At 37.6% G+C, this 27991-nt stretch overlaps 1 protein-coding gene across 1 annotated transcript; it reads left to right on the forward strand.

Moving 5' to 3' along the window:
* The first annotated feature begins 414 nt into the window (after positions 1-414).
* Positions 415-27991, forward strand: lrrc1 (leucine rich repeat containing 1). Its single transcript, XM_015060324.1, has 14 exons — positions 415-1079; positions 9333-9450; positions 10801-10879; positions 12228-12317; positions 16524-16580; positions 16659-16722; positions 17944-18018; positions 18600-18744; positions 19636-19754; positions 21154-21237; positions 22676-22791; positions 23531-23694; positions 24574-24713; positions 26600-27991. The coding sequence occupies exons 1-14, from the start codon at positions 921-923 to the stop codon at positions 26756-26758; spliced, it is 1569 nt and encodes a 522-aa protein (XP_014915810.1). The 5' UTR covers positions 415-920; the 3' UTR covers positions 26759-27991.

A 27991-nucleotide genomic window follows, 5' to 3' on the forward strand; every position in this document is an offset into this window, starting at 1 on the left:
AGCAACGAAAGGCATTTTAAACATGAATATGATAAGATCTATGGAGGACAACCACAATAAGAGTTATGGAAGACATTTTGAACAAAATTAAATAAAATATTTTTGAAATTAAATATCCAAAAAATTCAAAAGATAGGGTTAAATTATGAAAATACCACACAAGTGGTATTACCACACCAGTGGTATTTTCATACCACTCTCGTGTGGTGGGGGAGTAAACTGAATATCAGAAATGTTCAATTAGAAAATATTTAGAAAGTAATTTAAAAACTCCAGTATCCCCTAGAGAGAAGAAAACAGCATATCACAGTAAATTTGGATTCATAATTTGTTTAGGCTGCCTGTGTGCACTCTGAGCTTATGGGCCATCATGGCGGCCCTGTGCGGGACGGGACTATCCAGAGGAGGGACCGGAGGGAGGAGCAGCTTGGAGCGATGACGCAGGATAGGAATGAGGGAGTGAATGTTCCGGGTCAGAAACTGGACGGGAGAGGAAATTAACTCCGGGACAAAACGAAAAAAAACAAAAAAAATCACAACATACCTACAGAATGCCACCCTCTGCTACGCAGAGATGTAACCCGTTGTTTTTACTCCGAAACTAGTTTTTTTTTGGCGGCGAAGGTCGAGAAGAAGAAAACACAGGTGCCAAACTACGAACTACAAAGTGAGCCAACGACGGAGAGCGGATTCTCCTGTTCGTCGCGACCTGCCGAACGCCAGCTCGGTAGCCACTCGTTCACACCCGGAGTTTCAGTGTTTACTTCGCGGCGAATTTCGCCTTCGCTTGTGCTCTGGTTGGTGAATCGAGTTTGAGGACTGTCCCGCCGTAGCAAACTGTTGCATCCCCCCTTTTCCTCCCCACAGTTTGTTTATCGCACGGATACGGGATTTATCTCCCTCTCCTTCCCCCCGCCGTGATGTTTCACTGCATCCCCCTGTGGCGGTGCAACCGTCACGTCGAAACGATCGATAAACGCCACTGCACTCTGAATTATGTTCCTGACGAGATTTATCGCTACGCCCGGAGTTTGGAGGAGCTGATGCTGGATGCCAACCAACTCCGAGACTTACCCAAGGTAAGCAGAAAGCGACTTCCGCTCGTCCATTTAAATGACAAGTTCAGATGTATGGTAGAAAAAAAAAATGGCGTGTTTCTATTGATTAGAAATGTGTCCCAATGGTTAGTGATTCAGAGAACCGTACCGACAGAGCGGGCAGGGCATCCCGTGAGACAGCGGTGGGACACAGGGACAATAATTACGCAAGATCAGCAAGGCAGAGAGGTGGAAACTTTTCTCCTAAGCTACCTCCACCCATCACAGGTTAACTGAAAGTGTGAGACAGAAAGCGATAAACATTTTTATGAGATTTCCAGATGTTTCATCCCGACGGCAGATCTCTGTCTATATACCCAATAAATGTCAAGAGCTATTGACCTGTTGTGTTTAAGCTATTATCTTAAAAGAGGTTTATGATTCAAAGCCATGGCTGAATGCAGAAAACAGAGATTAACTTCCTGAACAAAAAACCTGATAAATAAGTCTCCATATAGGATGACGCTCATTGCAGCTTGTAAGCTTGAGGTTATTCTCGTTGCACTATTTTTCTTAGAGATTAACACTAGTATTTTAATATATTTGTCAATACTGTGGATTTTAGAGAAACCATGGTGCAAATTAGGCATGGTAGCTAGAGGAACCACTTCTGGTTTCAGTAATCACCAAACTGTTCCTACAATTTAACGTCCTTCTGAAGGAAGGAGTGTCACACAACCACTCCAATGCTTTCTGTGGTTGTTTGAACCATCCGGTAACACAGTCCCTTCCTGTTCACTGCCAGTCAGCTGGCTGAAAGAAGGCTACAATGGGTTTCTCCTTGCCTTACAAAATAAGTATGAGTAAAATGAGTAATGCATTTGCTATGCTATATGTGACTAGTATAAAAAACAGATGCTCATGCAGTAGAAACTGAATTTGTGTCACTCACCTTCTTTATTAAGGTTATGCTGTATTAAGCTAGAGTTGAGAGGTTATTAGTAACTGTATCTGGTAAAATACTGACTGCTGGCTATCCTGTATTTAATTCTAAAATCAATGAATAAAAAAAAAGAAAATGTGCATACAGCAATTAATTCCTCTATGTTTGTTTTACACTGCTAGTGTAAGGCCATGCTAATTTTACTCAAGGTTATCTTACTGTAAGAATCTTATACCACAAGCCCACGTCTGGTTTATATTTAACCATGCACATGGGATTGATATGACATGGTATCTTTTCACAATCGTCATGAGATGTGACTAATGGGTATGGTTAAAAAAAATAGGAAATTACTTAACATATTTTGAGAGTACATCTGCTTTTGCTGCCCACATGAATCGTTTTATCTAACTCTGAAATATGAAACTGCATTTTTGACATGTTTTTTCTTATAGGTATTTGTGTCATCAGCACCTGAGCATGAACAGATGCTAATATGGTGGTAGAGTCATGTTCATTAAATTATAAAGTCTGTAGTCAGATTATTCTTTCTTGAAATTACTTTTTCTACTTATTTTGATTTGGCATGTGTTACTTTTACATTTATGTGACATTATTATTGATTTTTTTTATGATCTCGCATTGACTTGTGGACTGCTATAAATTAGGACCTTTTATTAAGCCAAAACATTGCGGAGGGACTATCTGTTTGTAGACATTTTCTAGACCCACCACACAATCACATTTCTTTACTATAGAGTGTGAGAAAATTATAATCATCAGCAAGTATGAAATATCTTGCTGAGGTGGGAATGAGAGGATGCTTTGTCATATTGCCAAAAAGTTGGATATGTGAAGACTAAAACTGCTGAAATACAAACTAGAAAAGGATATAAAATTAGAACTGTCCCTGAGGTTGAATCTTATTTCCATTTTTACTTTAATTTAGTGAAATAATGCTTCAATAAAAAAAAAAAAAAATTTCTCACTACCATAAAACTGGGATGGTTATTATTGTCTTCAGGCACAGGCTTTCCAGATTACATAAAGATAGAAGTTCTCAGTCACAGGGATTCTATTTTAGCTTCGCAGAAACCACAAAGAAGGACTGATGACGAGCAGCGAGAGGCATTTTTGAAAACTTGGGTTACACAAGTCTGCTCTTATGTGCATCGGGGTTTTAAAACAGTCTTCGTGTCAGTGTTTGTAATCTAAGATGCCCAGTTTCTGTTGGTTTTCCTACCTTCTTATTTCTTGTGTTGCTGCATTTGCTTTCTTAAACCTACCCAGGAAACTGTTTTAGTCGTAGAAAACATAGTCTGCTCAGCTCTTTGAAACACTGACCGTGTCCTTGCGATTGATGTCTCACTGTACTGTTAAAAAGCAAAGGGGTATGGTTACTAATTTATTGGATTCACAGCTGTTCCAGACAAGTGGGCGAAGTATGAAATGAGACTTTAGCCCCCTTGAGAAACTCTCCTGAGCTCATAGCTGCAGGCATTGTGTGTCAGGTGGGAAGCTTAGCTGGATTGAAGAACTATTTTGTCTTTGCAGCATTTTTTTTCCCTGCATTGATATGTGTGAGGCATGATCACTTAGTCCTTGTAGCATTATTAACTTTGTGTACGGAAACCTCTTCATGCCTGTGGCACATTTCTTGGTTTCTTTGCTGAGGAACAGGTATCTGGACAGAAAACGAAGGACGGCATTATGTGTTTGGTTTTCACTGCCTCGATCAAGCTGTTGATTGTGTTGTGTTGGTTTTCCAATGAAGTCTTGGTAAAACGAGGACATGAGTAGTCACAATTAAAGTTTGTAAAACCATCAACCAACACACAGGGAAGAATAAGACTAGATGCTTGGTAGAGGGAAGCAGTTTTTCCCCATTTGTGCTTGAAAGTTTGTGTTTAGCAGGTGCACTCTTATTGCGACAGGACTCATTAGCATGACTGCGAAACAGTTTAGTCACTTCGGGACTCAGTTTGCAAATATTCAAAGCATCTTCAGATAATGGAGCTGAATTATTTCCATGTCAACAAGATAAGATTTTATTGTGCTCCTTGGAATGTAAATTGAGTCTGAAGTGCTTGCTGACCGAACCCTTGCGGATGAACCTCAGGGCTCACTCTGCTCCTTCACCATGTTTTACTCAGAGGTTTTTCACTAGACGTGCCACTAACTTAATCATTGTATCAGCAGTGATGCAAGGGAACCAGGACACGACAACATGATCCCAGTCAATCATTCACACCAGCAGGCGGATAAAAACACGCACCGGGAGTTTGAATGGGAAGAAAGGTGTGTTTGCAATAAAACAAGACAAGACAAGCTCAACTGGAGCGAATAGCTTCAATAGTTTTGAAAAGAGCAGGTTGAGGAGATAGACCAATGGGTTTATAATGTCCAATTGGTCTGATTGTATAAATTCTTTTATACAATATGTTTATTGAGGAAGTTGAGCGGCTTGGCAAACATGAACTTGTTTCTCTAAAGTTATTCTTGCAGAATGTGAACGGTGTGCTTGTATGGGTTTGCAAGCAGCACTTTAATTTAAATGAAAAGGCCGACATTTGAGACTGGTTGGTTGCTGAGAGGCTCTTGCCAGTTTACCCAGTTTAAAAATGAGTGCAGTGTCCACCTTTCCCAGCTAAGGTAAAGCTGTAAGACAGGAGGTATTATTATCTTAGCTGCAAAGCTTCCAATGCTTCAAATGTTAAAACGGTAAAATAAAGTGACCAGTAGTTTCTTGATGCATTTTCCACCCCAAAATCCACAATTTTTTTAGTGATTTTGGCCAAACGTAAGAAGAATTTAGACTTTTATGCCTCGTTCCCACAGGCCCTTTCAGTACGTTGCTTTGTCTGTTTCCAGGGTAAAAACCCGTAAGCGACCCGTACAGCACTGTTCCAGACCCTTCTTCAGCTGTAGGTCCATAGTACAATGAAACAGTAATGTTATGGTGAAGCTACTCGCAAAGCTAATCATACAATATGAAAGATTGTTGTAGAATAATTTAATGACTGACTTTTTTTTACGTCATCGTGACTGACAACACTCTCTATAAGTTACACGTGAAGCATCACATGCAACTTATAAGTAACGATTCCTCATATATTATTGACATCAAGACTGCTGATGCAAAGGAAATGTTAAAACTAAGCATTTATCTCAGACTTTTGCTCGCCGACACAAGTTTGTGGTTTTATTTTAGTCCGACCTGCCGATTTGTAAAGTGCATCAGTTCCTCCGGAAGCACAACATGGTACTGCTACCATTACACTTCCCACGTGCACTGGTGTTCTTATTGTTGCAAACTCCCACCATTTTTGTCTAAATGACATAGCCAAAAACTTAAGTTTTAGTTTCATCAGACTACAAGACATGCCTTCAAAATGAAGGTATGTATCTCAGAGTGCATTTGAAACTGTAATCCGCCTTGCACGTAACTGATTGTGCAGATAAATAGGATATCTTCAGACATCTGGGATCCAGGGTGATCCAGACCTGTGGAGGTCCATCCTGGTATCTTGACGAATAGAAATAGTTTTGGTAATCTTCGCTGTCAGACAGCAAGGAGAAAAAGGCTTGTGTCTTTTTATTCTGTGCAAGTAGATATCTGGCTGCTGCAGAGCATTGTGAAATCAGCTGTTGTGCATCATTTGAAGCCTTTTGAATGTTTGCACACAGGGGTGGGGAGATTAGAGTAGAACAACATTGGGTTATTCAACAGGAAGCTGCGGCGTTTATAACTTGCATGAAGTGGCAAAGGAAGAGCTGCTGCGAGTGCCGGTGGTCAAACCGACAGACTAACTCTAATGTGATTCCTGGAAAAAGCGCTGTAAAAGGTGGTGCAGTTGTCAAGAGTCTGACCAATTACTGGACTGTTTTAACTCGAGCACGTGCTGCGATATCTAACAGAGTGCCCTCTGAAGCTGTGTACGTATTTAATTGACAAAATATCAAACTATGAGGTCTCTTAGTTTGAACATTTGCCTCTGGTGTTGTGGCTTGGAAGTCAACTTAGATTTTTAGTCACCAAAAGAAAAAAAGGCCCGGTGTTTATTGAAATTTATCTGCTGCTCACGCTCTTCAGAAACGCGCATGCGGGTGAAACTGGTGACTCAGACGCTGTCTGTAGATTTCAGAAATAGCTGTGTTTTCTTGACCGGACCTGTTTTTGTTTTTCTTTGTCGTTCACGGTGGTTGTTTTGGGGCGGGGTGCTGATGACACTTAACGGGAAGAACAGGTTTGCAGTCTGGCCTCTGAACAGAAATCGTAAAGACAGGCCCTGTTTTGAAGCCAGCAGCTGATAAGACCAGAGACGCCGATCAAGCACACCTCTAAGTTGTTTCGATTATTGTTTTTCACCATCATAGAGGAAAAGACTCCATTTCTTTTTCTGAAGCTGACTTTTTTCTGTAGTTTCTGGTTTTGGTTTCATTTGGTCTGATCTCACTCAGTTGAAAGGAAAGGTTTTCAACTAAGAACAAGAGACAAACTTGAGCACTTCCCTTGTGGTTATTAAACCGGTTTTAACAGACCTGAAAGGGAAAATAATTATTGGAACCTAAATGCTAATCAAACATGGCACACAGGTTTGTTTGCAGGATGAAATGATGGATTAGGGGCTTTTCAAACTGTCTTAAGATGTTGGAATGTGTTTTGCTCCAGGGTGAAGTTTGACTTTTGGACTCTGGCTTTGTTTATTTTGCACGCATTATTTCTGTATCTGAATATCGTTCAGTTATTACAAGGAAAACAAGTTGCAGATGTTATTCAGAGCTGGTTGACATAGGGATAGGCAATATGACTTAATAAATAATTTTTTTTTTCTCTTTTTTGTTTCTTAAAAAAATTAGAAGTGACTGAAAAACATGCTTTTATTTCAATCATTCTTTTAGAAAATTGACCTGAATTCAAAGTTGAAATAAATACAGGCTGTAAAACATGGTGGCATATTCAATTAATCCAGTCCTGGGTTTACACTGAGGCCACATCTCCTGGTACTTTATAGACAAAGTAACCAGGCACAGTGTTAAAAATTAAGCAGTGGGAGCAATGATTACATTTTGTTAAATTCATACAAAAGATCAGAAATGGGTTGTTATAAGATTCTCAATGTATGAAAACTTTGAGGAAAAACTACCACTCTGAGTCTGATACAATAACAAAATGATCTTATGACTTTTATTTGGAACTAAAAAGCAACAATTATTCCTCCCGCTGCTAGATTCACTTGATTTTTTCAATTATAATAGTCGTGTGTTGTTCTTTTAATATATGGACACAAGCATAAAGAATATACTTTTTAAATTTAGTAGTGGTTTTCAATTGGTTACTGTGCAGAATATAATTCATTTTTGCCATTTTGCCAAACAAATGCCAAACAACTTGATATTAGCTTGTAAATTAGTCATGCTATCTGCTGTGGTAGAGCCTGCGACATACCAGTCGCAGCTTGCCCATTGTAACTTTTAACCTAGGTTATGTTATTCAGTATTCTCTCCATGGCTCAACTATAAAATATTTCCTAAATTTTATAAGTTAAAATAAAGGTGTGATTTTTTTTGATTTTTTTTTTTTAGCATGCAGCAACCTGTGGAGTAAGAGCAGTATTTGTTTTTTGCTTTGCTCCAAATGACTGGAGAAACCCCCTGGTTATTCCAGCACTTCCTCTGGTATCTCATTAAAACCTGGAAGAACAGAAATTGTTGCAGATTTTTTAATCCGCAACTTTTTAAAACTTTTTAAAATCTCGCTCTACCTTGATACCAGTAACCATGTATGTATATATATAAAATAAATTAAAGTCTGAAAGTGTAACTGTGTGTCAGTCTGACAGTAGGGAACCAAAAGAGGAACAACAGTCTAGTTTCCTCCTTAAAATATAACATCCTAGAACTGTTGACCTCCACATGTTTAAAGGTTTTAAAATCTTTACTCCTCCTCTCTCAGCCCCATAAAATATTAGTAGAACAAGTTTATTCATGAAGTGAAGCAACAGACATCTCTAAACGCTTTTAAGAAATAAAGACTTACAGTTAAATATAGCGTAGAATGTGTAGCAAACTAAGAGATTGATTTAATATTGAATATGTAGTGCAAAGTTAAGCGAAAGGCTTCATAGATAAATCCTTATTGTTGTTGGTACCTGCGACGCAGAGAAAATGCAAAGCCCCAAGGGAAAACTCCATTTCCTGCCAATATATTAAGGCAACCTGAAGCAATATTGTTAGCGAACTACTGCACAGCTATGCAGGCGAGTTTCTGTCTGTTCTTGTCAGGACATCAACTTTTTAAACTGATTTTGTCCTTTTTAAATTCGGATGTGCATTTCTTCAGAATGGATCAGTGAAGATGCCATTGGATTTCTTCGCTTTATGAAATGGAAGTGTGTGCGTAAATTAAAATGTGGGCTTCATTAGTCAGTTTTGCTTCAGTTATTCAGACTGATTAAAACTGAAGTGGAGGCTCAAAAGCCACAGGATGAACTAAAAAAAATAAATCGTGATGCGAAATCTCAAAGACGGACATGCACTGATGAGGCATTTTTTTTTGCAAATACCGGTTTATTAGAGGTGTCTGCTTGGATTTTGATCGATTTAGATTTTTTTTCTGAAATCTGACATTTGAGTGATTGATCTGCATGTAAGTCAGTTAAAGGCAAATTTGCTGATTTTTTATCTTTTGCTCTGTGTGCATAATTTCCCAGTTGCTTCTTGTCCTTAGTCTTAATTTAGTGGGAAAATGATGAAAGACAATGACAAAGAAAAATAAAATAAAAATCTGTTTGCAATGAAGAGGTTGCATAATACCACAAGATTCTGATCACCTTATGTGCTGTCTCTATATGCCTGCTTGCATTTTTTTTAATTAATAAAAAATCATGAAATGAAGCAGATTTATACCCCAGTTCAGCGTAGAAAAGCTTATCTGTAATTTTACCACTATGGATGTGTTGTACTGCTGTCTGGTGTGACAGCAAAGAGAGTCTGATGGAGCTAAATGTGTTTGAAAATCACTGATTTTATCTTTTGCTGTTGTAGGTTGCAAACTGACGCAGCAAAAATATGAAGCCTCTGCAGTTTTTCCTCTTCTAAACGCAGCCACAAATTATCTGTGGCAGAGAGTATTTTAGTATCTCTCAGAGTGTCAGCAGATACTGCAATGTTAGTTTATCAAGCAGTTGTGCAAAAATAACAACCCAATCATGTGGACGTAATTGTTGATCTTTAAGCTTAAAAACCGTTGTAATTTGTTCAGGATATCCACAGTATTTTTTTGTGTGCGGTTTAAAATGTGCTTTCTCATAAAAGGTTTAACTGATTGTATGTCGTTTGTTTTTTTCCAGCCACTTTTCCAGCTGTTGAAACTGCGAAAACTCACTGTGAGTGATAACGAGATCGCAAGACTTCCGTCAGAGATCGGCAACCTTACGGAACTAGTCGAACTGGATCTTTCTCGAAACGGTAAAAGAAAGAAAACACCTGTGCAACACCGAAGTGAACCTGAGTAGTCAAGCGATACGACTGTACTTCTGTTGATTTTTGGAAACATCTTTATTCCTAACAGCCTAAGCATCCTGCGTTGAGCAACAGTGCAGAATTCAGCAAATGAATCAACGTTGACAGGTTTACTCCTCATTTGTGAAGCTGATGTAACCAGAGAGCATAAAAACACAGAATGGTTTCCATTAGCATGAGGCTCTGTGGCTGCGTTGAATTTAGGGTGTAGAAATACATTCAGAAGGGAAACCAAATTCCAAGTTGTGCTCTTTCAGATGATTTACAGTAGGCTTAAAACTAATTTTTCAGTGAAGTTTTTAATGTCATGTCAGAAATCCTGTGACTTGCAAGAGAATACACCTTGATCTTTTTCCCATTTTTACCTGTTTTAGCTTTGAAACTTACTGTATTTTAACATAATTTTGTTGGATGGATCAACACCAACTATTAGATAATGAAGTAGAAGGAAAAAGTTTCACATATCATTCTTTTACAAATGGAACTGTGAGAAGTCTTCTTCTTTTTATCTCCCTATTCTGAGATCCATTGCCATTCATTGTATGTTGCACAACTAACAAGATTTCTTGTGTGTGTAATTCAATCTCAATGTAAATGAAAATGTTCTCAAAAGGTCTCAGAGGTTTTTTAGTGAACAAACAGCACCAGGAAGACAAAAGTTAATAGTTATTGTTGAATGTCTTTTTGTCAAAAAAAAAAAAAAGTACAATTTTGGGATTAAAAAAATAAATAAATCTACATTCCATAATCTGAATAAAAGATGAAGAGGGAGACCTCTCTACTAATCTACAGAAAAGTTAAAAATAACCAATCAGCTGCAATGATCATCCCTTTCTCGTTAGCGATATTTCGGATCCGTTATGGTGCAGGCAAAACATTTTCATCTACTCCCTTGAGTATTTTTCATTCATAATTCAGGTTTTAACAGCAGCCTCACCTATTAGTGTCTATTCTAGGCAGTTTTTATTTGAGTTCTTCTGCTTTACAAATAAAAAAAGAAGGGTGGAAGATGTTTTTTCATTGAACAAAACTATCCGGAACATTTATATGGATTTGCAAATAAGTGAGAATGTGTGTGCTCACACTGCTGAGCTGACTGTAGCTCATTGTCAACACAGATGCATTTAAATGTTTCATCTCCCGTGTACCTCACACAGGATGTGATTTTAGTTTATAAATCTTTTTCTTATTTTGTGAATTTCACACGTCACCTTCATGAAAACAGTTTTGTAATGTCTCATTACTTCTGTATCCTACATGTCTTATTAACAAAGATTTGCTTTTTCCTTTATTCAGATATTATAGAACTTCCAGAGAACATTTCAAACTGCAAATCCCTGCAAGTGGCAGATTTCAGTGGAAATCCATTATTAAGGTAACTTAATAGATATTATCTCTTTTTTCCAAAATTAATTTTAGGGCTCAGTTAATTTGACAATACTGTAAATGTTTGCCTGCATTTCCCTACAGTAATGAAAAACACTTTGCATTGTTCATAGATTTTCAACTTCCTTTGCCGTTTTATTCACCGTTAGAAACATTTATGGGTCTAACATTTTGCGCATTGAGCTTCTTTTTTTAGTTGAAATCCGGTCTAATCAACACCTCAGCGTGTGCAGCGCCACACGCCTTTGACAGTGTGATGTTTAGGAAGCTGCAGTGGGTGCAAGCAAAAGTCTTTGCAATTCAATATTTTACACATTTAACCCCATCAGCCCTTTTTCCACAGTAGGGACCCAATTTTCCACTTGTGCATCGCTTGTATTCCAGCACTTATTTTGCTGTGGTTCGTCTCTGGGTCTGTTGGGATGCGAAGCAATTTTGTCCATCAGTCTTAGAGAAGAAAAAGGTGCAGTGGGTAGAAAGAAATTCATTGCAAGAGCATAATACACCTATCCTAACCAGTAGCATTAATTTCAGTTTTTCCTTGGGGCCTGGCCAGCTGATTCACATTTTAATTGATTCTCCATCTTTTATTTTTCGCCAGTTTGTTCCTTTCTATACCCACTGAATCCATTTAAACAAACCATTTAGCACCGAATGCACTTATTTATTTCTCTTGTTAGTTTATCATTTTGATTAATTATGAAAGTAAATTCACATATAAATTCTCAGATTTCATCCCCTTCTGGTAGTTAGTATTTATTGGGGTCACGTGCTCACATTTTCTTAAATGAGCAAATGTTTGCAGATTTCTTTAATTCATATGTTGTCAAAGCAGGTCCAAATTATTGTATGGTTGTTGTGAAGGCTCCTATGACAGACAGCTCCGTTTTACATATTCAAAGGTCAGAAAAATACATATATTGCATATAATTTGGAAGTCTGAATTATGTTTTTGGTCCAAATGTTGCAAGGAAATTGTGTTTTTTTATAGTTTTTTTAATAGGAGGCCAATAGGATGCCAAGCGCAATTAGTTTTGCATAATGTGTCTCCTCACTAATAAAACAGGCATAATGAATCTAAAAAGCTTTAAATTATAACGTAGTGTGCAAAATGGTAGTAGTTGCTCCTAAAAGTTGGGTTAGTAAAAGTATCTCTACTGAAGAAGTGAAATGATGAAGTTTGCTCAAAGTTCCTAACCAAAACCTTTGCTTCATGTCATTTTTACACCCCAAGAACAGGAGAAATCATTTGCATTATTTGTTAAAACATTCTGGACACTGATCTGCAAATGTATTTGGATTCTCAAATTGTGCTTTCTGTCTCTCTTTTTTTCCAGGTTACCCGAAAGCTTTGCACAGCTTCAACACCTAACGACCCTCTCTATCAATGATATTTCATTGCAGACTCTTCCAGAAAACATCGGAAGGTAAGGATTTGGACTTTATGTGCATGAGGAGTTGGCATTTATCGTATCGTATCACATAACCATAGGACTTTTATTTATTGTTGTCCCAATAAATTCCAATTAATGATGTTTAAAAACCCCTAAAACTGTCCGTGTCGTTGGGATTGCTGTTTTTACTGTCACTCCGCTGTTTATTCAGTGAGAGTCTAAGAAAGGAAAAATGACTGTGAAAATATGATTAAAATGGTAGTTACTGTGTCCAGTTAATCAACAAATCACACTTCGTGTGACTGCTGTCCTGAAGAAGAATTTTACAAATGGGTGTGTTTTTCTGCACACCCATTTTCTACAAATGGGTGTATCTACACACCCATTTGCAGTGTATAACAGTGAGCAGTGATTGTCCACTGTTTCCTCTTTCCCCGCTGCTCCTTCCCTGCATGTGTGGTGTGTGTGGGGCAATAATTGCTATGTCAGCCAAAAAGTTACCTAAAAAAGAAGTAATAAATAGTTCTTACTGTCACTTTTATTGGTATCACAACAGTAGCAAAAAACATTGCGATCAAACTTTAAGTCCGTATCACCTATCAGACAATAAAGAACATTACTTGCTTCAAAATGTAGCAGCCTTTCTTTTTGTGAATAACTCATGTGGGCTGTGAAACAAGCTTGCATACAATTGTTTCTGTTGTTTTAAATCCACTGGACTTTAAACCTCCCACACATTCTTGTTTTTGTTTCAGAAAGACATAACTATGTTCCTTTCAGATCATAACTGAACGCCCAGCTACTGAAATGCTGTCAGGAACAGGAACAGACACAGGAGGTCTGCTGTCTTTCATTGTCTCGATTTCTTCCCCAAACAACCACATCGCTGCTTCCAGATACATTAGTCACTGTCTGTTTCTGGGCTGCACTGTCTTAGTTCATAGTTCCCCAGTAGTGAATGACACGTCTGCCAATATTCTGCCTCTTGTAAGCTTGTCTTTATTGTGGAGTTGAGCTGTAAGTGAATTTAATAACAAAGCTATGCGTTTTTGGATGAAGGGGCCACAGGGGATGTTTTTTTTTTTTTAAAAAAAAAAGGTCTGGAATGCAAGGATAAACTGGATTTGAACCTTACAGGGGAAGGATTTACAGAGATGCAGTTAATGAGAAAATGTATAGCGCTGGTTCGGGATCAGCATATGGCATGCTTTTCTTCAATTTATTTATTTGTTTTTCAATTTTTTTAAAGGTTTTCATTGGCTCTAGCTGGCCTTTATTTGAAAGTGGGTAATGAGAGAGGGGGAAGACATGCGGCAAGGGTCATCAGTCTCCACATATGGGCCACAATAAATATGAGAAAACTAAGCCTGGGTATACATGTTTAAATTTATTGTGGAGATAAGTAAGGTCAAAATATTTACATAGACTCGGAGGTATACCCATACTCTTATTTTTATTGCTTTTGAAGTCCTATAGTGAGAAATCTCACACCGTTGGTAGAAATCAATGAGCTCCTGGCTTAATTCTGGCTTCATATTTGACCAGTCTTCTTATTGAAAGTGGGAGAGGTCCTTTTTTTGTGGTTGTTTTTGGAGCATCATATCCAAATCCCATTCAGACGTGTTTTTGACAATTGTCCTCTTGGAACCATCTAACTTTAGATTAGACTTTGTGCAATGCATCAACACCACTGTCGATCTTCAGATCTCAGTGAAGCTTGACGGTGTCTATGCTAAACTCTGCACAGCAACACCAGTGTTTTAGTATTTTCCAGTTTATGATGGACTGGAGCCACAGTGATTCCTGTTTCGCTCCAAAAACATCCTGACCAGCTTCCTTTCATTGCAGAGGACAGCTTGTCGTTTTTGTGTCTTTGTATCGTTATCTTTCATGTCTAGTTCCTTTGCTGACATTAGACTTCTTTGTCTACTTCAGCTTTAGATACATTTGAAGGAAAATTCAAAATTATACTATCACTAGAAAACTGCTGTTGTTCTGGAATAGTGAAGCTGATAATCTATGATGTGAACATGTTTTGTGTAACGTAAAGGTGAATAATAACTGTACGGTTTGGTAGGTTCTATGGATAAAGAAGTTATTCAAGGCAGTTTTATGAATCCGTTTCATTCTAAGAGCTGTTCAATATTCTGGCTTATTTTTTTAAATTTATTTTTAAGAAGCCAGTATGGAGTAATCTAGGAAATATTACATTCATGTTTATGATCAGTGAAAATTATTTTCCCAGATGTTAGTGTTCACAGCCCTGGAGAATCTACTTCACATTAGATGAAATATTTTTTGTTTACTGTTCAGGTTCTGGCTTGAAAAACTCCATATGTTCAGGGATTATGGATGGCTACGGGATGAAACTGAGAGAGCTGTTCATGCCGTCATCCTTTTGTTTTATTTTGGGTTGCACTCAGCATCTCCCGTTCAGTAGCTTAAAAACCCAACTCTAAAAATAGTTTCACCAAACTAGGTAGGGATTTAGTCCTCTTTGGATTAAGCGTTGCAACTTTGAGAGTTTCGTTCGTGGATTTGTTTTGGGAATCCTCATTCAGAGCAATTTTCTTGCACATCCCAAATTACTTCAAGATAAATTAATGTAAAAACAGGTTGCAACAGTGTTCAGAGTGTCTCCCTCCTTTGCCCTGGAGTAGAGCCTATTCCCTAAACACGTGTTGTATTTCTCTTTTATAACACATTGGCTGGAATGTCTGCTCTGTGTCGAGGGAGAAGGTAATGAAAAGCAGAACCCAGTTGGCGTAAAAGGCTACAGGTTTTCAGAACAGATAAGATAAATGAACGAGGGGTTACAAGCCAGCAGTAGTTTATCTCTGGGATTGAATTTTTTTTTTTTTTTTTTTTTTCACTGACGAGAAATGTGTTCGGTAGCTTAGGGATCTGCTGTGGTCAGAAAGAATACAAAGAGTCATTAAGAAGAAGCTAGATTAAATAGCAGTTGTATTTCATTTGGGATCAGGTGATAATCTCTTTGTGGTTCAAGAATGACTTTATATGGTTTAATGTGGGATCCAGTGAGAAAATACAAGATAATGGTTTTCTCCTTCACTCAGCCTGGTGAGAAAGGCTTATTTGCTTGAACTCTGCACAGACGGGAAGGCTTATGCTTCAATCACCAAATGACATTTATTATCCTGCATTGTTATGCAATAGGCATAAATAAGTAAGAGCGTTATCTCAGTTTTGAAGGAAAATGATGCGCTGTTTGAGAAATTGTTTGGGCACAAGTAGACATCTAAAACATGTTGATGTGCATTTGTGTTCCCCCAAAGTCTGATACCCCAAATAAAATCCATTGCAGTCACTTGCCATCAGAAGCTAGGTAGTTAATCAACAGAATGCACCCGGGTGTATTTTATGCCTAAAATGTTTACAGCTGTTCTGTGAAGACCACAGAGGTTTGCTAGAGAAAATCATCAAACAAGCAGCATCAAGAAGACAAAGGAGCACAGCAGACAGGTCAGGGAGAATGTTCTGGTGAGCTAAGGGCTTGTAGGATATAAAACAATATCCCAAGTTTTAAAAATCTCAGAGCAATCCATTCTTATATATATATATATATATATATATATATATATATATATATATATATATATATATATATATATATATATATACACACACACACATTTGCAAACGGACAAATGAACACTGACTTTTCAGCTTATTTATAAGTTATTTTAAAAAGTATGTGTTATATTTTTTTTTTCCACTTCACAATTTTGCAATAATTTTGTGGTGGACTGCAACATAAAATCTAAAATCATAATAATATACCTCCACATTTAACACATTAGTGTGAAAGGTACAAACATGTGTATCGTGTTAACATTTTCCCTCAAATTTCACAGACTCGTTCAATACAAAAACATTTTTGCTCTACTTTCAGTTTTTCAGTTCTAAATTTAGTCTCTAGTCTGTAGTGAACAGGCTAGACTTATAAAATCTGGTTTTAATTGGACTCTTGTTGACACAAAGATGTGTTGTACTTTGATCTGTCATAGTTGGTTAGACATTTCACTCTATAATTTCAAGTGTGGAGCGGTTGTTTATTCTGCTGCAATTTTACAGTTTTCGATAAGACTGACACACCTCCAAAAGTACTTCCTGTTCCATGTTATCTGATTTCAAGGCCATATGGTCAATTTTGGCTGTTTTCATGAACGCTTTGATTTCCAAACATATAATCTTCCTCCTTTTGGTTTCTGATTTCAGCCTCTCTTATTTGGTATCGCTAGAACTTAGAGAAAATGTTCTGACATTCCTGCCAGAGTAAGTATTAAATCTATACGTGCAACATTTACTTTTTGTTGCTTTGTGTTTGGCTTTTAAAGTATTTGTCACCCACAGGTCATTATCACAACTTCACAAGCTTGAAGAACTTGACATAGGCAATAATGAACTCTACAAGTTGGTGAGTTTTTTTAAATTGTTATTTTGTCTTTTTGTTTTTCAGAGATTTTGATTCTTGAGAAGCAAGCCAAGACAAAATGATAAAATATAAAAGAAAATAAAGGTCCTCCTATTTCCTGTTCTTGTCGCATCCGGGCAGATTAGCATTCCCTGAGAACAGATTTCCCTTCTTATCATGCAGATGGTAGGCCGTCTGTTTTAAGCCCTGGTTTTAAGTTGTAATCTCATGTTAATGGCTTAACTTCAGATGGTGACGGATATAGAGGCTACAAAGAGCAAAGACAAAATAAGACTTTTTTTTGTATATATACACTGCTCAAAAAAATAAAGGGAACACTCAAATAACACATCCTAGATCTGAATGAATGAAATATTCTCATTGAATACTTTGTTCTGTACAAAGTTGAATGTGCTGACAACAAAATCACACAAAAGTCATCAATGGAAATCAAATTTATTAACCAATGGAGGCCTGGGTTTGGAGCCACACACAAAATTAAAGTGAAATGTTCCCTTTATTTTTTTGAGCAGTATATATTTAGCTGAGTAATATCAGGATGTTTTTGTTTTCATTTAGAAAACTGATAAATAGGACTGATTAATGATTGTTTACAGCGTTGTCCCATCTATTCTTGTAGCCACAACATAGATGTAAACAATCATAGATAAATAAAATTAACACATCTAAAATTGCTATGAGTTTGGACAAAATTGTCAAGAACATTGTAACATTGTAGAACATTGTGAAAGGTAACAGAGTTACCTTTCACAATGTTTGTTGGTGAGTATTTATCGCTCACCAACAAATAAAATACGGTGATGAGGAAACCTGCCCATTGAATCGTCAAAATGTCCTCCATGTTTGGGTGACCGATCAGACAGTCCTGTGAGGAACCATCTTCCCCTGTTGTACAACCTTTTTCTGTATTTGAACTCGAAGTGAGATTTATCTGGTCAGTGACAGACAGAGAAAAAGAGGAAGAGTGTGAGACCCGGGTTATTGTTCTCCTTATCACTCTCTGCTCAATCTGTAGAAATGTTTGTGGCATTTGGTATTACTCCTGCTCAATTGTCCCGTCTTTGTTGAGCTTTTCGCCGCTGCTGTGTTTGCGTCTTGACTCAAGCCATTAAAAATTGTAACGCTGAACTCACCATGATGCTGATTATTTTTTTCATTCTGCCTTATTGTTTCCTGTCTCTTTCTCTTTTCCTTCATCTTTAGCCTCAGTCAATCGGCTGCCTTATCAGCCTGAAGAACTTGTGGCTGGATGGAAACCACTTGTCCGATATACCTGCTGTAAGTCATTCAGTCATTGTCTGCATCTCAGATTTTCAAACTTTGTCCCTTATGTTCTACTTTCTTAATAATATAGAAATGTAACTGATACAAATATTAAGTGTTTTATGTTAAATAAATATAAAAAAATAATACCACAACCCAAAATCACAATCCTTGCTTCTATTATTTCTCATGATTTCTTTTTAACAAAAAGAAAAGCATTTTGTTATTGCGAGAAAAGGAAAGTTGTTTCTGCAGGATAAAATCTGAACTTTATAGTGAGATATTTTTCTGCAATCGTTTTTTTTTTATAGAAATGAAATGAATTGAAGAACAGATGAGAAACAAAGTCATTGACTTCTGTTATATTGGAAACAGATAGATGATTGTCATTTCTAAGGCTTTAGAACTTTGCTGCACCTTCCCTGGAGTGACTGATCTACCAAATTTACTCCAACAGGTTATTAGCAACTATTCCAGAAAGTCACAAAAAAAACCTAGGGTAGAAATTTACCCCACAAATGGATTTTTGTTAGACCGGGGCTTTGTTTTTGTTATATGTACGTTCACCAATTACCTGCCTTTGTGTCACACTTTAGGAGCTGTGCAATATTAAAAGCCTGTTGTGTCTGGATCTATCTGAAAACCAGCTGGAGTTTCTTCCAGAAGAGCTGGGAGGACTGGTGTCACTTACTGATTTGCTGGTGTCACAAAACTCCCTTGAATATATTCCAGAAAGCATCGGTAAGCATCGGGATTCTTCTTGTTTCTTTTCACCATAATTGAACTCCCTATTATGGTCATTTCTGAATGACTTGGTGATATTTTTGAAGTTGGCATTTTCCTCATCAAACGATTCTATTACACTTCTGATCAAAACCTCCAGGGTAGCAGTTCTTACTGGGTCCTGTTGATAGACCAAGTCAGAAGAAGATTCTCAGCCAAGCTGGATGTTCGCTCTGTTGTTCCATTTAGGAGGAAACACCCCTTAGATTTTTGTGGAGCGTCCCTTCAGTGGCCTGTTGGGGCTTTGCACTTTTTAAAGTTTGAAAGGGCTAAATGTGGTGGTAGTCCTTTGTTTCATTTCCCGTCTTATGTTCATTGGGTTGCAGTCAGGATCAGTGTGGTTTATCATATTCTTGACAGGAAATTATATGAAAACCAGATATTTGCTACAATCTACACATTTTAGGTTATGGCCTTCAAACTTAAACAAATAATAAGCGGTAGGACCACCTGAATTGAAATTTGCCTCCTTGTGTTGTAGTCATGCTATAAGTTGAGCTTTAATTAGATATTAGCACTAAATATCAATTCTTAACAATATAGTTATCATTTCCTCCCCGATTCTAAAATGTTGTTCGAGAGTGTATATTGAATACGTTTAGTCAGATTTAATTTAAAAGCTTGTTTTGGTGTGTTTGTATGTTAACTGATGGCACATACACCATTTGTACAAATGAAACCATTTTACGGATAACATTAACGATAAAGGAACATTTGAACAAGTTTTTACAGAGGTTTGTAAAACCAATTTCCCTCTATATGACGACTTCAGATTTCTGACGGGTTATGTTTTTGCCCGCCCCCCAAAAAATAATCATGTTTAACAAGACATGTTTTCTCTCTCTGCAGGAAAACTAAAGAATCTTTCCATTCTGAAAGCTGACCTAAACAAGTTAACGCTTCTTCCGGAAACAATTGGCAACTGTGAAAGTCTTACAGAGCTCGTACTCACAGAGAATCAAATACAGGTTGGTCTTTTGCTATTGTCTGCAAGTGCCTCAAAATGACAATAGTGTCTGATTGCTGTTTAAATTAGAGAGTCTGGGCAGAGACCTAAAAGCATGCCAGTCATCAGGGAAATGGGTCAAGCAACCATGTCTAGGGATTTAAATCCACTTTAGACTGACCTATTGGTCAGACTGCTTTATTATGACAACACCGAGTCAGAAACTGGGGTGGGGGCGAGTTTATTTACTCATTCTAATAATGGCATTACTTCCTATGTAATAGATAAAATATTTTCCACAATATATAAGATAAAATGTAATACATTTCTAAACAACTTTAATTATGTACATAGGTTGCATAATGTTGTAACCAGTATAAATGCAGTATAAATGTCCCAGTAAGCGTTCACATTTGGGTGATCTGGCTGAGATGTATAAAACACTTTACAATGAATTGATCTTTTATTGAAGTAGCATAATTTATTTGTGAAAAATATTCAGCAAATAATACTTTAATTAGTAATTAAATGAGTAGACTTTTTTTTCTAGGTCTGAACCTGCGTGTTTATTTTTTTTCAGTTCCTTATAAATACCTATTTTAGCTGGGGGAACTCCAATATTTTCTATAAAAAAAACATATTTCAAGGTCGATCCATCAAATTTGAACTGGTAATCCACGATTTTCTGCTTCTCTTATGTGATGTGACACAGCAGCTCATGTGTTGGCCAACTTTTCAAAGTAGGAAACCCAAGTGAACATGCCATTCAAGTGTGTGAATCCACGTCTAAAAAAGGTCTTCATCTAAATTTGTCCACATTTAGAGGCATAGCTAGTTTAAAGCAAGCTGCCTAGTGCGGCCAGACTGATGTGATCCAAGTCTAGCTGAAGAGCTGCTGCATAGTGGCATGCTGAGGTCATCATGTCTCCATAACGACCTCATTTACTTGGTTTAATACTCAGGGCTTAAGTATAAAATAAGTTATTGACCCACATCTGCTTTACTCTCCAGCCCTGTACTGTTAAAGTTTGCATGTACCTGTTGCACATCACATCTTTTAATTTTTGATGCATTAAAGATTCAAGTTCATGCAGGACATGTAGTTTAGCCCCGATAAGCAGCAGTCCACTGAAGCCTTTTAGGGGAGTCTATTTGCAATTTGCTTTGTGTAGTGATGTGTGAGTAACGGTACATAACACTGAATCCAACTGAAACCATATTGATGTGATTTTGTTAATTGTTCTTTGCTGATGTCTGATCAGTGAGGTAAATAACTGAATAAAGTTTGACTTAAAAAATATATATATTTATTTACAATATTCAAGTAATGCACACATATATTCTGTGGTTTTATGAAGATACTGTTTTGTGTTTAAACTCAGGAGGATATGCTGTCTGATCACTGCTTTGTTTCCCCACAGACTTTGCCTGCTAGTATTGGAAAGTTAAAGCGACTCTCCAACCTGAACTGTGACCGAAACAATCTAACACAATTACCTAAGCAGGTATGCCTTTCACAATCACTTAGAAATCTGTTTTCAGCTGTTGATGCAAACCTCAAATTGAAAATGAGAAAGTAGGACAAACCAAGTGGTCCTCTACAGTGCTGCGTACTCACTTTATGAATTCAGTGGTTAAAACTGAATTAATTCATGTTCATCATTCATCACTGTGATATAACACTATGGATATCGGGTACAAGACTGAACTTATGCCTGGGAGAGAAAAATCTTGTAATTCCTTTTATCATAAAGTTTGTTCTAAAAAACTTTTCAATTTAGATCCTTCTTCCACATCCAAAGCAAAACTTGTTTTAGAGTGCTTGAACTGTGCTCACTAACACCAAAAACCCGCCAAGCGTTAGATCAAAATTTTCCCAAAACTCTTAAACCGCTCATCAGCTCATATTCGTTTGTTGCGTTCACCTGTCTGCAGGGCGCTTGTCTTCAACCTGAAGCTTTTTAACAAAACTGGAGAAATGAATCTGACACCAAAGTTGCACTGTTGTCAACACAACAGTCCAATGGATACTGCTGCGGTTGAATTAAAAACTAAACTGAAGCTCTTTATTTTTCTTTTCTCCATACAATGCATTTGCTTGTTGTGCGTCTACTTGTTGGTTCAGCTTCAGCTCTGTCTTGAGTGTCTCCATTGTGTCAGAGTGTGTGACATTCTTCTCCAGCCTCTTGTCTGTTTAAGTGAAGTCACGCTTGGTTTAAAGCTTCATCTGAAAGGCTTATTTAACGCTCATACAATGTCCCTGTGTGGGAAAGACGCAAAGCCTGCAGTGTGCGCACAAAAAAAAAAAATAACAGTTTGGTTATGAGGCAACAAGACCGCTGTCGTTGTGCAACCATTACCTCAGGTTCGCTTAGTTTTACAGATTGTGTTCATTATTGATTAGACGTGAATAAATATGTTTATAACTAGTCATTTGCTTAAGAAATATAAAATGTTTTAATATTTTTACAGCCTCTGTAATTTTGTGGTTTTCTTTTAAAATGTGTGGTTTTTGTTTTTTTTTATGGCTTTTCATGCCTTGTTAAGCTGATAAATCGAATAGTAATCGCAATAATTTTAACATCTGCATCACAGATGAAATAATGCAACAGCTGGAGTTCAGCCGGCCCATCAAATCCTTGTTTTGCCTGGCTCCCAGCCCTAGTTGTTCACTAAATTTAGGTCCCCCTGCCACATCCCATTAACACACAATTGCCTCTCCCTCATGATTACCAATTCTGGGACACGCGGCCACCCACATGCTAACGGATTTCCTCTGGTTTCAGTTTTTCCCCCAGCTGTTTTCGCAACAAAAATAAGTCTAGCACCACGGCATTCACACTGCGTCTGCCATGTTTTTATTGAGCAGGCTTCTGATCATGTTGCCGTTCTTCACAGGATGTTTGTGCTGCGACTGACATGAATGCTTGTGTTGTTGTCTAGATCGGAGGCTGCAGCGGTCTTAACGTCTTCACTGTGCGCGACAACTACCTGAAAAAGATCCCGCCGGAGCTGTCGCAAGCCACCGAGCTGCATGTGCTCGACGTCTCTGGGAACCGGTACGCTTAGTGGCAGAAGTAGAGATCATGTTCAGACGACAAAATAACCTCTTATTAAAACTAAGAAAAACGTGCAGGGCTTTGTCTCGGTAATTCAATAGGTGATTTAATTCACCCGTAGGGATACATTTCAAATGGTTATTTCTTTTAATTTGATAATTTGATTTGATAATGTCGCCTTACAGCTAACAAAAATACAAAATTCATTAGAGAATTAAAACATCAGATCAATTAAAAAAAATATTTTTATGACAGAAATTCTATCTAATTTGTATTGTATACATTCAACATGTGGTCAGGCTCTTTTTGCATCGATTACTGTATTATTTTGGCGTGTCAGACGATCAACCTGCTGATTTCCTGAAGTGGTAGTGAAGCCCTTTTGCAGTTTAGGCCAAGTCTTCCTGGAAACTAAAATCCTGACCTTTGTAAAACTTGTCAACAGAGGTGTGCTTGAAGTTGCTCTAAGATCTCCTGGTAAACTTTCTCAAGTCTGGACTATGTATGTTCATTTCCTCTTCTTGATGCAGTTTTTTAGTCTGATTCGACTTACACTCTGAATATAATGCATTTTTCACACTTTTAATTAAATTACTGGAAAAAACATTTTCATGTTACCTGTTCCTTCTAATCCTCTTTCTCCTGTTAAGAATATTTAACATTTGACTTGATTATCACTCTAGCAACAATAACCTGAAGATTGTTGCTGGTTCTGTGGTTTCTTTTTCGTTCCGTTTAGCCTGCCGTACTTGCCGATGTCACTGACCACGCTGCATCTGAAGGCCCTGTGGTTGTCAGAAAACCAGTCCAAGCCGCTCCTCACTTTTCAGACGGATGAAGATCCTGACTCAGGAGAGAAGGTGCTCACCTGCGTTGTGCTGCCTCAGCAGCCTAGTGACTCAGGTACTTCATTTCTGTGAAAATCTTCAATAAGTTTTAAGTCATGCATGTGATTAGACGCAGAAACATTTTTTCTGATGCCAATTTACCTCCTGACTCTAATTACAATCCATTTTGATTACATTCAGAAGTGTCTCATCAGTTCTCGCCCAAGTATTTACTGCCCTGCGGTTTTGATGATATTATCACATGATCTGCTCGGCGAACTGCTGTGGGTTCTGTGCACTCTGATCCTGTGATATCTGACAAATTACAAGGTCCTCTAAAGGATCGCTGAGCCTTTGATGCATCAGACTCTCTCTTGTCCCCCGAGGCCGTCTTTGGCTGAGTTTTTCCAGAAATGTTGTGGATTGTGCAGCCAAAAGAGGCTTAACAGTGCCTGGCTGGCTGACATTGAACACTCACCAATATGGCATTGGGATGCGAATGACTGGCTGTAAAATCTCAGCGATTCTTGTTTGTATATTATATCAGATTTTTGCAAGTATTCTTTTATTTTTTTTTTCATCAGTATGTTGCTCAAAAACCTGCTTGTTATGTGGCACGGTGTCCTTCTCTTGTGGCAGAGAAGCAGGTATTAGACAGACACAGTCAGCAGGGTGAGGCTGCGGTTGGGGGCAGGGGACCGTGTTGCTGTGAGCCTTTGACTAAGCTGGGATTTGAAACTGTGATCTGGCAGTTTCAGTCTCTCTCTTATTAGCAGCCGGGTGTGTGACAGCTCTCATTTATTGAGCTGGGAGCGGATTGTGACAAACATATCGACTGCTGAAATAACTTCCTTTAGTTTGCTATTGCTAATTTTAGATGTCATTGTCTGTCAGAGCCTCATTAAGACAAGATATTTTGTTTCTTAAAAAAAAAAAAAAAAAAAAAATTACCGAGGATCCAAAAACCTGGCCCGCTTTGGAGCTCTGGAGAGCCTTGTGAATGGGATGGCTGATGAGGCTTGGGACGGCAAAGCCATGAACAGAATCAGCTCCATTCACTTCCTGGATGAGGGTGAGGACGACGACGATGACCCGGTAAGATCAAAGAGCATAGACACAGAAACACCTCAGTAAATTTGAAGCCTGAAATATGTATGTATTCCTGTAGTTACGTTCATGAAGTGATGCTTCTTTATCATAGTGATTCATGACACGGACACATTTTCTTTTGTTTATAGGTGACTATAGTATGTTCTGCTCTGTCACTAAGCCCCCCTAAGAGAGATAATGGAAAGTTTAGTGGAAGGAAAAGGTTTTGGAAAAAATGACAAATACTGCAGCATTGAGATTAATGTGCAGCAAAACCTCTTTTAACGGTTAATGGGGAAATTGGTAAAGTTAGGACAGTACCAAAGCTAAATGCTCTGAGAACACACAGACACACCCAAAGAATGGTCTGCCACAAAAGTTAGAAGCATTTTACCTGATTTAAGGAGAAAATGGACTGGAGGGCTGCACATTTGTCCAAGGTACAATTCTCACTTCTCTGATTGAGATAAATGTTGCATTTGGTTTTGAAATCAAAGTTCCAGAGTCACGTGGCATTGCGCCTCTGCAATGACTTCCATGTCACCCTGCATTGATGCTGTAATATCTGCTTATTTACAACAGGACATCATTTCTGTTCTAAAACCCTTTCTTTGCTGCTCTAATATGATAGAATTACCTGAGATTCAGTTGTATGCCAAATCTTGAACATTTACAGAAATGTTTCTAAAAGACATAGTATGAAATGTATGCTTTAATTTCAGTCCTCTGTTTGAGGGGTAAACAGGTTACAATGAGGGAGATGTTTGATCATTTCACAGCTCTTAAACGTATGTCCAAAAAACACCCAGAAACTAAACACGGGACCTGATTTATTTTTTAAATCATGAAGAATCATAACCTTTTGCATTTGGCCAAGTCCTATTTTTTTCCTAAAGTGAGGCTAATTAAGATAAGAAATGGACGCTCATTTGTTGCAAGTTTCAATCATTCATTTTCTCTAAGATAAGCCTGGGTTCTGTGTTTCTGCGCTTTCAGCACACTCTACATATAACCTATTGCACTCAGCATTACCTGATGGTACTTTCAAGCCATCTGGATCGTGTGTTTGAAAAAAAACAACAAAAAAACAAGACATTTCCACACGCGACCAAACACGTGGATCTACACAGATTGAAAACATTTATTCGGTTGGGGTAAACAACTTGGGCAGAAATAAAAAAAGGTTTCAAAGGTGTTTTCATTTATAAAGCTTCCTAAGAAATGCATCTAACGGAAGCAATTTAACATATTCTTAAAGAGAATTACAGTATTGAGGAAGTTTTATTTAAAATCTATAACTTCCTGTTTCTCTGAGGTATACGTAAGACATCACAGTTTGTGGAATTTCCCTTTTCCACCTTTTTAAATTGGACAGTTTGTCCTAAGTTCATCTTACCAAAAGGTACAGTGAGGAGAGAGCAATGTCTCCGTAAGCAGACACTGTCTCTGTCGGACAAAGTACAAGGAAAAAAAGTTAGTTTTTCCATCCTACCAAAAATGTTGGAATGAAGACTAGAATGAATCAAAGTGGGTTGATTTAAAAGAACTCAGTTTCAGCATTTGTACACTTTTCTGGATATTTGTTCCTTCTTTCTGCAACACCACCATTCCCTACACATTTACCATCCTCCAACCTTCAGGTGCAGCTTTGCACCTGAATCTGTTTTCTGAACTTATAATCAGCGATTTTGTACAACACGATTAGTTGTTGATGTGGTCAGTTTACAGGTTTGCATTGTAGCAGATTATATTGCTACAAAAAAAAAAGGATATATTTAAGACTTTTTTTGCTCACAATAACCAATGACTCTATTTCGCTTATGAACTGGTATTCTATGTTTAAAAACGTAAACAAGCAACCATAATTTACCCAATCTGCATCCGTCTCACAGGGAACTCTGCTACGAAGGGCCACTCCTCACCCCGGCGAGCTGAAAACCATGAAGAAGGCAGCCGAGAACCTCCGCAACGACCTGAACGCTGCCAAAGGCCTGGACTCCAACAAAAACGAGGTCAATAACGCTGCAGACGGAGTCACTACGTCTGTCTGACCTTTACCTCAGAAGTGTTTTTTTTTTTTTTTTTTTAAATCCTTCTGTGTCTCGCCATATCGTCCTGCACAACCTTGCAGCCCTTCGTTGTTGCATTTTGATATTTTTTATTTTTTCCCTAGCTTTTCTTTTACCCACAAGTCCCAGTTTGACCTCCCGCTTCGTTTGGTCATGCCATGCAAGAGCCTAACACCTCCAACTTCCTGTGGAAAAATAAAACTGTACCTGGGCCGCTGTGCCTTCCTCTTTTTAGCAAAACTCCACGGCAGAGAGATGCTCCTTTTTTGACAATATATTTTTAAGACGAAATACTTTTTTCAAAAGTGATCTTTAAAGGATTTTTAGGTAGTTGCACTATAAACCTCTTAAATGTTTTTTTTTTTTTTTTTTTTAAACACTGGGTCTTTCTACATTTTTGGGGCAAACAAAAGCAGGAGTGTTTTTGGACTCTTATCTAAAATTGTTGTAAATCTCTTGTGAATACTGAATCTTTTATACTTTTTGGCAGCTCAGATGTAAATAAGTGTATAGCAAGTATCTTCTTAATCGGTTTAAGATTCCTGCTCTCTTTTACTTGGTACGTTTTGCTTAAATCAAGGTATTGAACAAAACACTAATGTCTTATTTAATCCACTGGGTGATCTTATTTTTGGATGTTTATTAGATTATTCAAATTGAAATTTGAGTACTGCACATCAAGTTTAAATTGCCATCTGCAGTGTTGTTACGCTGTAAGGATCATGTTTTATTTAAATGTGCTGTACCTGACTGCTTTGCATTGTTTTTTGTTTTTTTTAATAGATGCCAAAACAGATGTATTTGTACTTTTTTAAATTTTGCCTCCTTTTAAGGAGTACTGTGTAGATGATTTATCAAGAGCTTTGGGAAGGTTGAGGGTTTTTATTTTTGTTTTTTTAGCATAATGATCACTCTAAAATGTTATGGTTTCTCTCGGATGCACTTCTTATTGTTGCTTTCCTCCTTTTGTTTTTTTTTTAATGGTAATTAAAAAAACTGTTGTTTTGTTGTTAAATCAATGGCACCAAGTGAGCCAGAGCAAAAAGTTTAAACAGTTTTCCTTTTATTTTTATTTTTTGTTTCTAATTATTCTCCGATAAAGCTGCACAGAACAGATCTCAGACTGGCTCTAAACCTTGAGATTTGCTGACGTTCTTTTTTTTTTCTTTCTTTTTTTTTAAACCACTGATCAATAAAAATGAGTGCAACACTAAA

Source organism: Poecilia latipinna, unplaced genomic scaffold, assembly GCF_001443285.1.
Source record: "Poecilia latipinna isolate Pla-1442-1.1 unplaced genomic scaffold, P_latipinna-1.0 Scaffold67, whole genome shotgun sequence".
Taxonomy (NCBI): domain Eukaryota; kingdom Metazoa; phylum Chordata; class Actinopteri; order Cyprinodontiformes; family Poeciliidae; genus Poecilia; species Poecilia latipinna.